At 37.1% G+C, this 18,903-nt stretch overlaps 1 protein-coding gene across 2 annotated transcripts in view; it reads right to left on the reverse strand.

Moving 5' to 3' along the window:
* Positions 1-12,025, reverse strand: part of LOC117342737 (E3 ubiquitin-protein ligase TRIP12-like) — a 52,284-nt gene extending 40,259 nt beyond the window's left edge. For both annotated transcript variants that reach the window (XM_033904972.1, XM_033904971.1), the window contains exons 1-5: positions 11,920-12,025; positions 5,736-5,890; positions 4,625-5,378; positions 3,619-3,818; positions 393-589 (exon numbers count right to left, since the gene is read on the reverse strand). In XM_033904972.1, coding sequence (XP_033760863.1) covers positions 393-589; positions 3,619-3,818; positions 4,625-5,378; positions 5,736-5,848 — 1,264 coding nt within the window. In that variant the 5' untranslated portion in view covers positions 5,849-5,890; positions 11,920-12,025. The remainder of the gene's footprint in view (positions 1-392; positions 590-3,618; positions 3,819-4,624; positions 5,379-5,735; positions 5,891-11,919) is intronic.
* Between the last annotated feature and the right edge of the window lie 6,878 nt (positions 12,026-18,903).

Here is an 18,903-nt window from a genome sequence, read left to right on the forward strand (position 1 = left end):
TTTACCCTCTACAGAGTAGAACCGGAAGCTATGATATTGATAATTGTATATTTAACTTCTACAGAGTAGAACTGTAAGCTGTAATATTGATAACTATATATACCTCCTAAAGAGTAGAACTGTAAGCTGTAATATTGATAATTGTATATATAACTTCTACAGAGTACAAATTATCTCATTATTAACAACCATATACCATTTTTTTCTATTTATTTATTTATTTATCTATTTTCTATTAAATAGTTGGAGATACTGCAACTATATAGCTTATAAATAAACTAACATCATTTCAAATCAAGCTAGAAAAAAAAAGAGAACAGATTTTTACTGTACATATTACCAGAGTTTTGAAGAATACCTATGAAATGAAGATTGAACTGTTATCCATTTACCTGCCACAGGTGGCTGTGCACCCTCATCAGTGTTACGCGGTCTGGCGCCGCTTCCAGTATTGTCTGTAGGGTCAGACATTGTACTGGAATGTGGTTTGGACGTCCCTCTGCTGTGGCTAGTACCACTGTCACTTGGTGGTACTGGGCGTGATGTTGAGCCTCCTTGGCGCTTTGACAATGATGAGGAACGCCGACCACTTTAATGACAAAACAGTAGAAGTTAACTACATAATTTGGGCATAAACACTATTTCAATAAGGTGTGCTTGCAGCGAATAGTTTTTAGACTGCATTATCCAATCAAAGCTCAATGCTGGCAGCCATTGCAAAATGCTTATACTAAGGTTTCATAAACTTGAATATATATAATAAGATATAAAACTCCATTCTAATTCTAAATGTAATCAAAACAAATTTTGCTTTGATGTCCCAACAATAACAACCATTCGTTGAAAATTCAGAAAAAATGCTGAAATATTTCCAAAAATCCAATTGTCACAATATTTTATCATATCTAGACCTGTAATGTTTATACTTAATGAGAGTGGTACCAGTATGGCATGTATCCTTATGGACAGCCTTTGAAAAAACCTTAAAAGTGAGTTCTGATGCCAAAAAAGTCCAAACATGATACAATTTGAACAAGAGGCCCAAAGGGCCTTAACGGTCACCTGAGATTTGAAATATTTTGGCCAACTAAATTGACCCTTTTTGGCCCCACCCATCAGTCCTAATGGGGTCAGTCTATGAAGAGTATTTGATTCTAACATATAGTAGATAAGAAGATTTTTGAAATTTCAGTCAATTTGACCCTTTTTGGCCCCGCCCACCAGCCCCTGGGGGTCAACTAGGGCCAACATGTACATACCATCAAACTGTCATCCCATGCTGATAATTTGATACAAGTTAGAATGAATTCAAATACAAATCCAACAAATAATAGTCAAAAATGTGATTTCCCTATATAAACTATAGTAAAGTTTACCCGCTACCCAGGGGCAAACGTGAGACCCCAGGGTCATGAAATTCACAATTTTGGTAAAGCACCTGAAGAGCCTTCCATCTATGAAGAGTATTTGATTCTAACATATCTGAGAGTAGAGAAGAAGATTTTTGAAATTTCAGTCAATTTGACCCTTTTTGGCCCCGCCCACCAGCCCCTGGGGGTCAACCAGGGCCAACATGTACATAACATCAAACTGTAATCCAATGCTGATAATTTGAACCAAGTTAGAATGAATTCAAATACAAATCCAACAAATAATAGTCAAAAATGTGATTTCCCTTTATAAACTATAGTAAAGTTTACCCCCTACCCAGGGGCAAATGTGAGACCCCAGGGTCATGAAATTCACAATTTTGGTAAAGCACCTGAAGAGCCTTCCATCTATGAAGAGTATTTGATTCTAACATATCTGAGAGTAGAGAAGAAGATTTTTGAAATTTCAGTCAATTTGACCCTTTTTGGTCCCGCCCACCAGTCCCCGGGGGTCAACCAGGGCCAACATGTACATAACATCAAACTGTAATCCAATGCTGATAATTTGAACCAAGTTAGAATGAATTCCAATACAAATCCAACAAATAATAGTCAAAAATGTGATTTCCCTTTATAAACTATAGTAAAGTTTACCCCCTACCCAGGGGCAAAGGTGAGACCCCAGGGTCATGAAATTCACAATTTTGGTAAAGCACCTGAAGAGCCTTCCATCTATGAAGAGTATTTGATTCTAACATATCTGAGAGTAGAGAAGAAGATTTTTGAAATTTCAGTCAATTTGACCCTTTTTGGCCCCGCCTACCAGCCCCTGGGGGTCAACTAGGGCCAACATGTACATACCATCAAACTGTCATCCCATTGCTGATAATTTGAACCAAGTTAGAATGAATTCCAATACAAATCCAACAAATAATAGTCAAAAATGTGATTTCCCTATATAAACTATAGTAAAGTTTACCCCCTCCCCAGGGGCAAACGTGAGACCCCAGGGTCATGCAATTCACAATTTTGGTAAAGCACCTTAAGACCCTTTCATCTATAAAGAGTGTTTGACTCCACCATATCTGAGAGTAGAGAAGAAGATTTTTGAAGTTTTAGTCAATTTGACCCTTTTTGGCCCCACCCCTCAGGCCCCTGGGGGTGGGGACCATATAATTCACAATTTTGGTTGACCTTAAGCCATAGAAACTTTCTGCCAAATTTCATTGAATTTTGTTAAGTGGTTTTGGAGAAGAAGTCGAAAATGTAAAAAGTTTACGGACGCACGACGGACGACGGACGACGACGGACAAAAGGCGATTAGAATAGGTCACTTGAGACTTCGTCTCAGGTGACCTAAAAACAAATACAAAATAACTATACATTATTTTGTCGTAACATCACTCCTTGATCTCTCATGAATGCATTTGTTTAAATGTACCAAATTGGAAGGTTGGAGGGTGTTTATTTATGGATTTATAGGCTTTTCATTGACAAGAACTTACCCAAAAAACTTTGAAGTTTTGGGGTGGGACACAGACACAGCACCAGGGCAAAAGTTTTACATTTACTCAAAAGCAGTGACTAAAAATGAATGCATAATGAAGGCGTGAATTGAAATCAGGTTTAAAATCTTATAGGTTCATAAAAGTATTTCAAAATACTGTTATGCTTTATGAATTATCAGGCTCTGGAGTAACAGCAGTTTTCAGGTCTGTATGAACCATGTTAAAAGTCAGAAGATCTATTATCAAATAAAGAAAGGGAAATAACCCTTAAAATTGTCGAATCAAAATGGTGACTCGGGGGGAAAAAACCTCACCTGACAATTAGCCTTCAAAGTTTCAGAGATCACAGTTTACAACAGAGATCCTCAGATAAACAAATATTACAACTGATAGGCAGACAACCAATTCTGACAAGAGTCAAAGATGGCCATGATCTGTTTAAAAATGAAGTCATTAGAGTGCTGACAAAGATTTTCTATGATTAGTAAAAGTGACCTTGTCCTTGACCTTGGTAACTCATTCAAAGTATTTTCCTTGACCAGAATATGTTTTATTGAAATCCATTTAAAAATAAAATCGCTACAGTGCTGACAAAGATTTTCTATAATAGTAACAATGAAACTTGAAAACCAACTTGTTTGATGCATTCTCGTATGAATGGATTGTTCCCCTCCCGGAGTTTGTTGTAAGTGAAAATGATAAAGACATTGGTGATAATAACATGCTTAAAATCCACACACCTGCTACTGGCACAAGATCCCGTTTTCCTTGTGCGTCTGGTCCGCCGTAAGCCGTCAAGCCCCGGCGACTGGTTGTCGAGGGTAAGTGGAGATTGCTGGGTACTCTCTTTGCTTTTCCCTCTTCGTGTGTTGGATTCTTCTATCTTTGCTTTTTTTGCTACAGAAGGTTGCAAGCTAGAACTGTGGGAGCTTGACTGAACCTGCAATTTGGGAAGAAAAGCTTAAGTGACTTTTCTTTTCTAACAACTTCAAAAAAGACCTGATGCGTTTTGAATTTAACACTGGAAAAATATTTTATTTATCTAAAATGTATACAGGTATGATAATCTGAATTCGAAAGAAGTGGATATGTGGCCAGCTGTAGAGACAACATTGTTTAAAGTAAGATCAGGGATTAATATAGGATTTGGGGAATACTATCCATTTTAAAAAGAGGAACAATTTGAAATTGATCACTAAACGTTGCAGCTTTCAATTCTGTTTCTTATCACGATGGAAACCATTGTCACAGTTGATTATGACATCCATACATATATAACAATAATCATAGCCTTGTGAATGTAAATACTGACAAGAATGTTCAATTTTTGAAAGGCTTACAACCATATTGCTTAAATTTTGGTAAACATGCATATGTCTGAAACCAACCTTTGTGCAATCTGATTACCGGTAAATCAAAATAATTTTTAATTTCATCATATGCTTATAATCATAGATCTACATCTTGCATTGGGATAGCAGAAGAGATCTGTCTGTGTTTTTGATCAAACAAGTCTAATTGCCTAAAAAGTACATATAATAAAGATGTTCATGTATTCCTCAATGCAAATCCTATATAAGTGAGGAATTTTGGGATTAAAATTACAAAATATATAATATGTCTGCACCCAAATATATTTTCCTTTTCCCAGAAATGTGAACACATTAAGATGAGCATCTGACTATAAACAATTGATAATCAATTCAGGGTCACAACCAATGTCATGTCACCACCTGTAACACTTACCTGGGAAATGCTCCTGTCAGCTGGATTGTCACTGTGAGATGAGAAAGACTTGCCAAGAATGTCTATATCCACCACACTACTGTCTGTATTTAGTGATGAAATGGAACTGCCAGTGGAAGACCTTACACACCTTTTTTTACTATTACTCCACTTGTTGAATGTTGTGTAGTAGGGTATTCCCTCAATTACAGATGCGTTTGAGTTTGACCGGAGATTCTTCGATATTGTATATGTCTCAAACTCTGGATCAGGTTGATCAAAGTTTGATATACTGGTACTGCTAGTTACTGTAGTTTCAGTCTTTTTAAGTTTCTTTATAGCTTCAGAAGAATGAGATATGTTGACCAACTTTGCTGCTTTCCCAACAATTCCAGAAATAGTTTTTGAGAAAGATTTTTTCCCCTTTTCCTCTACTTGGGAAATAGAAATATCTTGAACTTCCTTTGTAGATACTGATGCTGTCCTACTCTTATCCTTTTTAGAAACTTTCTTCTTTTTCTTTGACGAACTTGGCTTGTGTGAAGCACTATTGTTCCAATCTATGAATTCTTTATTTGGGGTTGTGACCTTGTTGCTTTGGGGTGTGGTCTTGTTGCTAGGAGCGACCTTGTTGCTGGCAACTGTGGCCTTGTTGCTAGGAGCAGTGACCTTGTTGCTAGGTGCTATAACCTTATTACTAATACAATGTTGACCTGTATCCTTTGAACACGAGGCACTTCTTTTCCTGTTGGGTTTCTTTTCAGTTTGTGGCAATCTACAAAAGAAAAAAAAATGTTTTTGAAAATAAGAACAGTCTCTATTTAGTTAAAATATATATCAAATTCTTGCATTCTGCTATACAACTAGTTGTGACTTTTATAAATCTGAATACCAGCTTCAAGTATGACAAAAGTCAAAGTTAAGATATTTGTAAGACAAAAGACGAGATTCCAGAAGGATCTTGCCGCTCATTATTGTATGATGTTTGCTGGGTTTTTGTAACAAGAATTATCTAATTGAAAATCAAACACCAGTAACAATTGGAAATGAGATGATTATTTTGTTAACATTTACAAATTTTTTCAAACCATAATATATCTGTGTAGACCATGCTATCATATATTGTACTTACTGTGTCTGATCTTCAACCTTGGAATTGTCAGGAGGCTTATTGTCTGTCCCGGACTGGTGTCGTTGATTGCGTCTATGCGACCCCCCAGGCTGAAACTCAGGTTGGTCTGCCATAGGCGAGCTCCTGTCTCTGGCTCATGCCAGATGAAATATACCCTGCAACAGTAAAACACCTCTCTTGAAACTTCTATCCTTGGGTTTTTTGTCAACAAGTAAAACATATTGAATTCATAATCTTCAAGAATACAACAAGTAGTTTGTGTATCTAAATGTACACAATAACTAAATTAGTTATTGATACCAGAGGTGTCTCAGTAACACCCATCAATTTTCCTCAAACAATCAAAACACCATTATGATTTGTTTGAATTTCCATTACCTCTTCAGAAAGGTTATTTGTTGAACTTTTAATCAATATTATTTTTCATATTAAACAGTCAACATCACTAGACAACAGCAATGGACTCAAATTTTACTCTGAACCCCTGAACTGTAGAGATACTAATTTGTTGATAGAACTACAGAATCTGGTCCAATCCACCATGCCACCAGTCTGATGTTTATCCTATTGTAACCAGGCTAGACCTGGGAAAAGCAACATTAGAAGATACGCTGTTCATATATATCAAATGAACACCTCAAGGTGTTTAACAAGAGCTGTTGGAGAACAGCATAGCTCGTCTCGCAAATGTTTGTCAATAAATAATTAAAATATAGTAATTGGAATGGTTTTGCAAATTGCATTAATAATATTTATATTGTTTACTTGATCAGATTGTGTTTTGTGAATTCATGCAATTTTCAAAACCATACCAATTTATATATATATATAAATTATTTATTGACAAACATTCGGAAGACAAGCTATGCTGTTGTAGATTAAATGAATATATTAAACACAAATGTAATTGCCTTTGGACATATTTCTTCAATTTTTTGATAAAATATTATCCTCATGAGAGTTGTCTCCCTTGAAAAATGTGGACCGGTATCAATTGTCTAATGTGAGCATTTTCACATAGTTTTATTTTCAGTTTCACTTCAAGAAGGGATAGTGTAACCCCATAGGGACTCTTTTACCAAATATCAGCACCCTATTACAATCATAAAGTGATGTGTTAATAGCTTTCAACATTTCCACAAACATTTAAAAAATCTATTTTTTCCCCCAAAAAAACTTTCAGTTTAACTTTGGCAAGGGATAGTTTAACCCCCACAGGGAACCTAATACCATGTATTACTATGCCTTTCAACACTCACAACATAAACTTAACACAAAGTCCAAAGATTTAAAAACAAAAACAAAAAAACACAGATTTCAAAAGAAAAAATCCATTTTTTTTAAAGTTTTAACCCAGGATGGGATCGTCTTACTCCATAGAGACTCTATTGCCAATATCAGCACCCTAGTACAATTATAAAGAGATGTATTCATACCTTTCAACACTTGCACCAAAAACTTAACGCAGAAATATTGTCCAAAAATTTGAAAATTTAGGTTTTTCCCCAAAAAAATCTTTTAGTTTAACTCTGGCAGGGGATAGTTTAACTCCAGAGGAACTCTATTGCCAATTATCAGTACCCTAGTGCAATTATAAAGTGATGTATTCATACCTTTCACCACTTGCACCAAAAACTGAACGCAGAAATATTTTAAGTCCAAAAATTTGAAAATTCAGGTTTTTTCCCCAAAAAATCTTTTAGTTTAACTCTGGCAGGGGATAGTTTAACTCCAGAGGAACTCTATTGCCAATCATCAGTACCCTAGTGCAATTATAAAGTGATGTATTAATACCTTTCAACACTTGCACCAAAAACTTAACATTTGAAAAACCAACGCCGACGCCGGAGTGACAACATAAGCTCTCACTCTTCTTCGAAGAGACGAGCTAAAAAGGCTAATGACAGGTCATTTATTAACTTACCATGACAGCAACCATTTGAATAAATATCAAAGCCAGTGCTAATATGATCAGGATGAGTAAAATGTCAATTGAATACCATGTCTTTATAAAGCCTTTCATCAAAATGTAGAAACAGTAACAAGATGGCCATAATGGTAGCAGTCTCAGTTCTGATAATGGTCCAAATTAATCCTAGTATATTTGTGAAATAAACAGCAAGTAAATATCCTGACTCTTAACAATACATGGCAGCCGTTTCGAATGTCACTCACATGGGTCCAAATTTTACTTAGGACCAAATATGGAGTTTGTCCTATTCTCTAAATTAATTCACATCTCTGTATCATTATCTGTTCATGTGATAATTAAATTGTTTACAGACAGAAGATCCACATGACATAAACTTTATACCTTACCCAAGACCTTTTCAGCATGTAACAGTTCTTTATTAACTTTTTTACATAACTTTGTATAACCTTTAGTATAAAATACTTCTTTAATTCCAAATCCTCACCTAGGACAGTGATATTTTTTACCATTTTTACAGCCATGATCTGGCTGTTTCCACTAGCTAGAAAGTGTGTTACTTCCCAAAAAAGAAGAGTAAAAAGTGAAAATATCTGCCTATCACTAGGTTTCGTCTCATCAACTAGTCAGTTTTGTCGGCCTTAGATAGTTACAGGTTTACTGCCGACATGACCCTATCACTAGGTTTCGTCTCATTGACTACAGTCAGTTTTGTCCGCCTTAGTTAGTTAGAGGTTTACTGCCGACATGACCCCATCACTAGGTTTCGTCTCATCGACTAGTCAGTTTTGTCGGCCTTAGTTACAGGTTTACTGCCGACATGACCCCATCACTAGATTTCGTCTCATCGACTAGTCAGTTTTGTCGGCCTTAGTTAGTTACAGGTTTACTGCCGACATGACCCTATCACTAGGTTTCGTCTCATCAACTAGTCAGTTTTGTCGGCCTTAGTTAGTTAGAGGTTTACTGCCGACATAACCCTATCACTAGGTTTCATCTCATCGACTACAGTCAGTTTTGTCGGCCTTAGTTAGTTACAGGTTTACTGCCGACATGACCCTATCACTAGGTTTCATCTCATCGACTACAGTCAGTTTTGTCGGCCTTAGTTAGTTAGAGGTTTACTGCCGACATGACCCCATCACTAGGTTTCGTCTCATCGGCTACAGTCAGTTTTGTCGGCCTTAGATAGTTACAGGTTTACTGCCGACATGACCCTATCACTAGATTTCGTCTCATCGACTACAGTCAGTTTTGTCGGCCTTAGTTAGTTAGAGGTTTACTGCCGACATGACCCCATCACTAGGTTTCGTCTCATTGACTACAGTCAGTTTTGTCGGCCTTAGATAGTTACAGGTTTACTGCCGACATGACCCTATCACTAGGTTTCGTCCCATCGACTAGTCAGTTTTGTCGGCCTTAGTTACAGGTTTACTGCCTACATGACCCTATCACTAGTTTTCGTCTCAATGATTATATATCAGTGGTTGCTCAGTGTTTTAAGTGTTACATTTGAAATTATTAGAGCTATTCAATTATGACATACAATGAAATTCCCTGAAAATAAGTGCACACGTATATATCTGTTCACTCTGTAATCTATGCAAGTATTATGTTAAATCATTTGATCAAGACAATAATGCCAATATCAGCTGATTTTTTAATTATCAATGATAATGATCTCTTTCAATGAGTGAAACAAACACAAGTAAAATGCCATTTCCAGCAAGTGCAGCTATATCGATTCAAAATGAAAATATGATGAAAACTGGTACATAAAAACATTCAGCTTGATTTGTGCTCTTTTTTTTCAAAGATACAAAAGATTAAGATTGCCCAATATAATTCTTTTTAATCAGAAAGTCATCAAGATACAGAGAAAAGTAACAAACTGTGTATGTAAAATTTCATTCTAACCTAAATCTTGACAATACTTATATATTGTAATATTTTCACTTCCCTTAACACAAAATTGTATAGCCCTAGGTACTAAGTACTGTGTTTATTTATTTTTTCTCTCAACTTAAGATTTTGTAGGTTAAACACAGTATTTCCATCATTAATTTCTCATTGTGTAGTGCATATGAACAGTGGTGATTTTTTTAAATCTAAATCAAAGTGTCATATATTTTGACAATGGAGAATATTGATTATGAAAAACACAAATAGTATTGTAAGTATTGTTGAAAATAATGCCATAATATCTATCAATATAATAAAAAAATCACAGCATATGAAGGAGTAATGAAAAATACCATGCCTGTGCTGGGCATATTACTCCGAGCAGATCTAGACATCCTATCACTACACTAGAGGGAAATTGCCACTAGCCTGAACTAGTAAGGTGACCTGTCACCTGTGGTAAACCTTCGGTCAGTTTAAACAAAATAAAACTAAATATTAATGAACCTGTTTGAATATACAAAATTATGCTTCAGAAAATAATCACTAGTTTGAACTCTCTGAGTCAATATCGACAAAAATCTTGTGTAAATCAAAACATAAACATACACTTGGCATATTCAGTGAGATTAAGGCTAATATGTAACGAAGACGGCCTGAACAATGGCACATTTATAAATGGGTAAGATGATAGCATTTTATTTAATTGATCATGAAACAATATTCATTTAGTGATAATTATGATTGTTACATTAATTGTGAAGCAGCTAGGCTATTGTGTAGCCCCCAAAAAAGTATACATTTCATTTGTGAAACAAAAGTCAGGTTAACTTGAAAAAGAGATCTCTTCCATCACACTTTCTCCTTTTACTCCATACTATACCCATTCTACTCTATTTCCTATCTGTTCTCGTCAGCTGAAGGGCCACAAGGCAGTAATAGCAGACATAAATCCAGAGTCTCAGCATGTTTAAATGTTTCATTTGAATCAGAAACTATTGAATATTTTGTAACCCCAAAGACTCACAACCCAGGTTTGGGTACCCCCTTGTCAAGTATCCACCTCACTTGAAACAAGGTTTGGTCACAGGCACCAAATGTAATAGGAGTGGAAAAATGCATGGCCAGACCGAGGTTCGAACCCGGGACCTCCGAACACTAGCCGGATGCTCTACCAATTGATCTACCTGGTCGCCGATGATCGACCCGGTCCAGTTCCGCTACATTATCTACCAAACTTATTCGACACTTTCAAAATTACATATTGCTAGTTAGGGCCAGTCAGTGATTGTTATGACTGGATATGAATGCTCATCATGTCACTCAGCACAACCACAAGCAATACCTCATGTGAACTGCCCATTAAGTGTGAAGGCGCATGTTTACAGGTAATACCAGTAACCTTGTATCAAAGTCTTTGATATCCGCGGAGCCGATCACCATGAGTTTGCCAGGAAAAAAAATCATGCTTTATGTTTTATTTGACAAGTTCCGACTATCCGAAATAGGATCAGTTATAAACAATCTGAGTTCAAACTATGGCCTGCTAGAAAATAATTGCTTTTATTGGAAAAAATATGTGTACAAACTATCGGCCGATTCGAACTGATCAGGGGTTTACTGTATACACTATCCATTTTAACACAGCAATGCATGACAATCAATAACAATAAACCAACCTGATTCTGTATTGGCAGGAAAATGCTTGGCATAAAATTATCTTTTAAAGACGCATGCTTTACTAAATTTTGCTAGGTATCTTTTTAAGACATGTTTCTCCGAGAAAGACGTTATTGAAAAGCACTACGATAGATCAGCTGACTGGTAAAAGCAGAGATAAATACCATAACAAAACAAAATGTGTCTTGGCATGTTTGTTTATATGCGACTCCATATCCGACAAATATGATTTTATAACACATTGCTTACATTTCGGCCACGATGAAACGAAAAGGAAACATTTCGAAAACAAATGGTATCATATTTCAACTTGAAAGCTCCGTGACTTTAGATTTCACCAGAGACTTCGTGGCAGGCATCTTCAGTTACACTCTTCCTCGTCTCAGAATTCTCGATTGATATTAACGAACAAGAAAGGTAAATAACGACCATTAAAAGTTGAAACGATTAAAAAAAAACTCGTTTTGACAGCCAGAAGGCGAATTCAACAAACATGCCTTTGTATCACCAAAATATTCTGAACAAAAGCACTGTTATGGGCCTGGAAATTTCGCATCTGCTGCGATGACCATCGAACGGATTTCCGACTTCGACAATTTTGTCGTTTATGAAGTTTTCAATAACACGATAACGTGAAAAAGACTCTGGTGGAATATTTAGAGAGTTCATTACCTCTTACATCCAGATATTACAGTCTACAAAAGTCTACAACATTGCAAAATAAAATAAATTGCTGTCTTCTGCAGCCACTTTTTCTTCTCGACTGTGTCTGTACAGATGATCAATGTATATATGCGCACGCATGTTTTACTTCCTGTACAATACAACATTTCACTCACCATGCACAATTCGAATTGGGGTTCGAATCCCAATGCACGTGTAAAATATTTTATTGGCCTATTTTTTTCTTAGTGAAATTTAAAATTTGTACATTTTCATGACCTATTTCAATAAACTACTGCATATTTTAATTTCATTTGAGCAACAAAGCCCCCCCCCCCCCCCCCCCACCCCCCGTGTGAAGAATTAAAGGTAACAGTTATCTACTCGCGTTTGTCTTTATTAAAAATTAATTTAGTTTTTTTCTAAGCCTTTAACATAAAGATAACAATAACGTAATTAAATTACTGTCCGTTTTATATATCTGTTTAATAAAAAGATAAATAAGCAGTTTGAGAAGGAGTGGCCCATGGACATTTTTTTTTCATTAAACTGTAGATTTTTTCTCCCTTTCATTTAAGGATTAAACTGTCTTTTTTTTGGTGTCTATGGTCGATATAGATGCCAGAGCTTTGCAAACAAACGTCATATTGTGCACTAGCACAATATGACATGTTTGTTTGCAAAGCTCTGGCATCTATATCGGCCATAGACACCAAAAAAAAGACAGTTTAATGCTTATATTTACATTCTCGACATATTCGTTTTGTTATATTTGAAAATTAAAATTGAGTTAGCATAAAAAATGCCAATATTCAGCGATTTCGTCAATGGGGTTCGACAAATAGAACAGCCTATTTTTTCAAAATTCATTTGTCACGTGCAGATTGGCAAACAAAAAAGTGCATTGAAATAATACGAAAAAAACACAGTCTGTTCATTTTTTTTATTATTATTTGTGTAACAATATTGTATAAAATGTCTTTTTGATACTTTTTTATTAACATAAAAACGATTTACGTTAGTTACAAGTAGTTCCGGTGGGTGAATATATTCATGCGCGGCATGGATTATTGTCACGTTTTGGGTGTCAATTATGGTCACATAGACCGCAAATCTTTTTACTTAGTTTATATCGTGGCTTTGCCACCAGCATGTAAATATAATTGGATATATTGCGTTCGCCCGCCGCTACAATGAAGTTATAGTTTTTAGCCAGTTTCAGTGAGGGCAACTATTAAAAGAAAAATAGTTGCACAACGGTAATTCCTAGAATTTTTATGAGTCAGGCACCTGTGCTTGTACTGTCTAAAGACGCAAAGATAAACTTTATACTTCCAATATGTCTTCATGCAAATAGTGATGGTGAATCTGAATACACTATATAGTTGATATAGAGAATACATGGTCAGTGTCTTAAAATATAAGCTGTATTTTGGCGAGGGTAAAGAAAGACAAAAGTGGCGAGCCTTGGCGAGCCACTTTTGTCTTTCTGTCCCGAGCCAAAAATACAGCTTATATTTTAAGACACTGATCATGTATCCTATTTATCCTGCAACAGTCATAAAAATACTCATAAAAGATAATCATTTTGAAGTGAAACGGTGTCAAAAATGATAGAAATATGTTGGTCAGTCGAACTGACGCACGTGCTAAGATTCCAAAATACAGCTGTTTTCCGTCACTGCCGTAAACAGCAAAAATATATACGGTGGGTGTATTCCGACAATGCGGTGGCATCTATTTATAACGACATATACATACTCTACGTTGTCACTGTTTGTACGTTTGTTTGGTGAGATTATCGCCCCGTGAACGGCCAAGGTCATTTCGAGCGCGGTCTCCATGTAGTAACTGGTGGCTCCCCCACTGAACAACATACTGTCCGTTGCATGGCACCAAGAAGGATAAAGTTTCTATCAAAAGGACACAACCTCGGCAGCACAGACCAGTCCGTTCCCCGGCTAACCGAGAAATGCAAACAGTCACGAGTTTTTGTACCAGGCTAATCACTCTAGTGCTTTTTAACAGAGACAATGTAAAGTAATTCATTGTCACCTATAGGTATAGAATCGGTTATATAGTGTAGATTTTGTAAATAAAGGGCAAAACAGACTCTTTTACTTAATTCTACAGTAACCGACATGGACAGCTTGCAACTAAGCTGTATAAAAGCTCGATTATTACAATTTCTCCATTGTGAATTTTCCGGGGGGTCGTCGATTTGACCTTAATTTGTATGACGGGTGTCATTGTGACCTAGATTTGTATGACGGGTGTCGTCGTGACCTAGATTTGTATGGCGGGTGTCGTGACCTAGATTTGTATGCCGGGTGACGTCGTGACCTAAATTTGTATGCCAGGTGACGTCATGACCTAGATTTGTATGCCGGGTGTCGTCGTGACCTAAATTTGTATGCCAGGTGACGTCGTGACCTACATTAGTATGGCGGATGTCGTCGTGACCTAGATTTGTATACCGGGTGTTGTCGTGACCTAGATTTGTATGCCGGGTGTCGTCGTGACCTAGATTTGTACGCCGGGTGTCGTCGTGACCTACATTAGTATGCCGGGTGTCCCCGTGACCTAGATTTGTATGCCGGGTGTCGTCGTGACCTAGATTTGTATGGCGGGTGTCCCCGTGACCTAGATTTGCATGGCGGGTGTCGCCGTGACCTAGTTTTGTACGCCGGGTGTCGTTGTGACCTACATTAGTATGCCGGGTGTCGTCGTGACCTACTAGATTAATATGGCGGGTGTCCCCGTGACCTAGTTTTGTACGCCGGGTGTTGTCGTGACCTAGATTTGTATGCCGGGTGTTCCCGTGACCTAGATTTGTATGCCGGGTGTCGTCGTGACCTACATTAGTATGCCGGGTGTCGTCGTGACCTAGATTTGTATGCCGGGTGTCGTCGTGACCTAGATTAGTATGCCGGGTGTCGCCGTGACCTAGATTTGTATGGACGGGTGTCGCCGTGACCTAGATTTGTATGGACGGTGTCGCCGTGACCTAGATTTGTATGCCGGGTGTCGTCGACGAAGCAGAAGACGCTCTCTCTACCAGGACATATGGTCTTATTATCTTTGTACTATATTTCATTAATATTTTGGCTTCGGTTGATCGATTTTGTGTTGGAGTTCTGGCTTCGCTTTTATGTCCGCATTCATTGTTGTTTTTCTTCACCTGAGGTAATGTACGTAACTAGACCGTCGCTCTTACCGAAGGAGCTGTCGCAGCCCATTGCGATCATTGACGATCGATGTCGATGATTTTTCATGGCTTTTGTGATTTTTTATGTGTTTTAAGACGACTCGCAACAGAAAATCCTTCTATCATAAGGAGAAACTTATTCCTATTACATCTTAATTAAACGACCCATTCCTGATTATCAAGTTAACCTGTTATAAATTGTCTGAATATCGTATAAGGTCACACTGATTAATACTGCAGAGAGTGGTACAGGTTTTTAAATGGTGATACTCATTAACGATATCGGTCCTACATTCAAAATGTCATTTCTTTCCTTATTGCTCTGCTTTTCTGTGCTTCCTTGACATGCGTCCTCATATGACACCGGCTATTGTAAGGTTTGTTTGTTTTTTGTTTAACGTCCTATTAACAGCCAGGGTCATTTAAGGACGTGCTAGGTTTAGGAGGTGGAGGAAAGCCGGACTACCCGGAGAAAAACCACCGGCCTACAGTCAGTACCTGGCAACTGCCCCACGTAGGTTTCAAAAGACGTTAAACCCCTGAAACAAAAGCATCCATATAACTACATACGTTTATATAGATGTAACTTATGCGTTTACAAGATCTTGTTTAACGAAATAAATGATACAAGACTTGTAAGTATTGTAATTTATGTGCAATATAACTGTTATGGAGTCAGAATTCGTCAACCAATGGGGCTCAATGAGGAATCATAGGTGAAAGAACTCGGGAGCAACCGCAAACATCGACCAGATGAAGGAATACTGCTGCTGTGCAACTCCAACCCTGTGGGTATAGAGGACCTACCTGTATACAGAGTTGTATTATCAGCACCACTTCCGGTTCTTCTGGAAAGTTAACTATGAGCAATATCAGTTTACAACAATGGTAAACTGTTTATCCTAACCACTTTTGTTGGCCTGTATGGAACCTGGCATGGTCGTCTAGCCCTAGACGATTTTTTTACCATTGCGCCACCGACCACATATTTTACCTAGGGAAGGTAAAAGGTTATGGAGGAACGTCATCATCGTGAAATGCCGTTTGCAGGTCAGAATCTACGCCAAAGCAGCAGAAATAGCTCACTTGTTAAGCAGGGCTCGTATTCATGAAACCATTCTCATGATGAAGAATGAAATATGTGTTCCTTTTAAACTCTCTTCAATTACGAATTAACAGTTATAAAAATCATCGATCAATCCCCGAGCACGATTTCATGAATACGAGGCCAGGTGTCAAGAAATAAAGACAATATCAATTGTGGATAATCTTATGTAGATGACTTTGAAAAATGATTGATTTATTAATATAACATGGACTCTTGTTTATTCTATATAATCTCTAAGCATGTGTGACACATGACCTGGGAAGTAGGTAGGTAGGTGAAGGCAATTCATTTCAACTAACTTGGTAGTCCTTAATCCAAGCATGCTACAGCCCATCTCAATTCCCTGAGCCTCTAGGTAAAAAGTCAATTACTAAAGTACAGATTTTAACATACATGTATTTGACCTGTGCCTTTTAAAGTAGGTCAAGGTATTTCATTTGAACAAACTTTAGCCCTTTATCCCAGCATGCTGCAGACCAAATATCAGGTCAAAGGGCCTCTTAGTTATTCAGACAACATGAATGAAAAGTTGACGCCAGGCAGACAACTCACCATACAAGTAAAGTGAGGGGGTGATCATCAAACCTCCCAGTCTCACCAGAGGATGACACAACACAAGTTACAATTACATCAATCAACAGACTTCACCAAAACAAGGCTTTTACTACAGGTTTAAAGGTAAAGAATTAAAAAAAAAATAGGCTAGAAAATGTCTCGTCACCCCCTAATACAACAATGTCAGAAGCATACTAATAATTGACCTTTGCATAATGTTTGGTGAAAATCTATGAAAAAAATATAGTTGCTAGGCGTTAAAACTGAAACAGCAGATGATTTTCTATACATTGTATTTAGTAACAGTGACATTAGAAGCCTTAAAAAGAACAATGTTAGAAGTATACACATGCTGGTCAAATGTACTAAAATGTTTAAATGACTTCTTCTTGATAACCAAAGGGCCAGAGACCAAATATTAGGTCTTTAGCATGCATAAATGGATGACCTTGACCTTCATTCAAGGTCACACAGGGGCCAAATATGCTAAAATCTATCGAAACTCAGATGACCGTTAAGGCCCATGGGCCTCTTGTTATAATTTAAAATATGACATTATTTAAATTTTGACCAATCAGAACCCTCAATTTGGTGGCCGTCTTGAATCGTCCGGTGAGCTCATTTGCTTCAAATCGCTACTAGTTAAAAAGTTCTTATTGGATTTTGATCAAATTTCGTAAAACATCCTTGGCAGAAGGGGGATCAGATTTTGCATAAACGGTGACTGACCCCCCAAGGGATCGTAGAGGAAATTGAGGCAATTCCTTTAAATCGCTACTAGTCGTAAAGTTATGAATGGATTTGAATCCAATTTGGTTAGAAACATCCTTGGGGGAAGACCAACAGATTTTGCATTAATGACGATTCTGACCTCCAAGTCAAATAGAAGAAAAAGAGGTAATTTCTTTAAATCGCTACTTGTCATAAAGTTCTTATTAGATTTTGACCCAATTTGGTCAGAAACATCTTTGGCGGAAGGGGATAAGATTTTGCATAAAATGTGACTCTTACCCCCCAGCACCCAGAGGGGCGGGCCCAATAGGGGAAATAGAGGTAATGCCTTTAAATCGCTACTTGTCAAAGTTATGAATGGATTTGAACCCAATTTGGTCAGAAAAATCCTTGGGGGAAGGGGAACAGATTTTACATTAATGACGATTCTGACCCCCTAGGAGCCAGAGGGGCGGGACCAATTAGGAAAATAGAGGTAAGGCCTTTAAATCGCTACTAGTCATGTTATTGATGGATTTGAACCCAATTTGGTCAGAAACATCCTAGAGGGGGAGAAGAACAGATTTTGCATAAATGATTGCTGTGACCCTCCATCCCATAACTATATATAGCATCGCTGGACGTTAAGGGATAAACAAAATTCTGATGTAAAAATAGGCCCAAGGGTCTTTCCCCACCCTAAGGGACTTAGTTTCTTTAAACCCAATCATGTTGTAACAACAATCTCCCGAGGTCTTTTCACACCCTTAGAGGGTCTGGACGTTGTTATTGCGATCTCCATATTATAACCATATATAGCATTGTTCAAATTGACAAATAAAGCTAGGTGCAAGAACATTGTTTTGATGTTTGGTCATATCCAACCAGGTGAGCGAAAGTTTTCAATTGAAATGAGGGTTGTCATGTTATCATTCAATAGATGTACATCATATAAGCTTATGCAGCTCAAGCCAGCGGAGTGCGAAAAGATAAACAACCAAAGAAAGATTATCATGAAGCATACTTTAATTTCTATTCTTATTAAAATACACACACTTGCTTCAGTCACACTCACAACCACAAGAAAATTAAAGACACATTCTCTGTAAAATTAATCTGATAATTATTCAAATATTCTGGCTTTGGAATTTGTTTCCTGACAAATGCATTTATTAACATGTTTTTTTCTCTTCCTTCCAAGCAAAATAAATAAATGAAAAAGGATTTAATTGGGTCCGTCTTGGATTTATCTTCACAGCTATCAAAACAAGGCTTTTTAATACTATTAATGACATCATTAACTTCTTTTTTAATAAAATATTCAAGTTGAATATCTTATCGGAAATTATTTGCATATTAGAAAATGTCTTTCAGTCATTGACTAAAACACAAATACCTACGCAAAATCTCT

This window comes from Pecten maximus, chromosome 14 (assembly GCF_902652985.1).
Source record: "Pecten maximus chromosome 14, xPecMax1.1, whole genome shotgun sequence".
Lineage (NCBI taxonomy): Eukaryota > Metazoa > Mollusca > Bivalvia > Pectinida > Pectinidae > Pecten > Pecten maximus.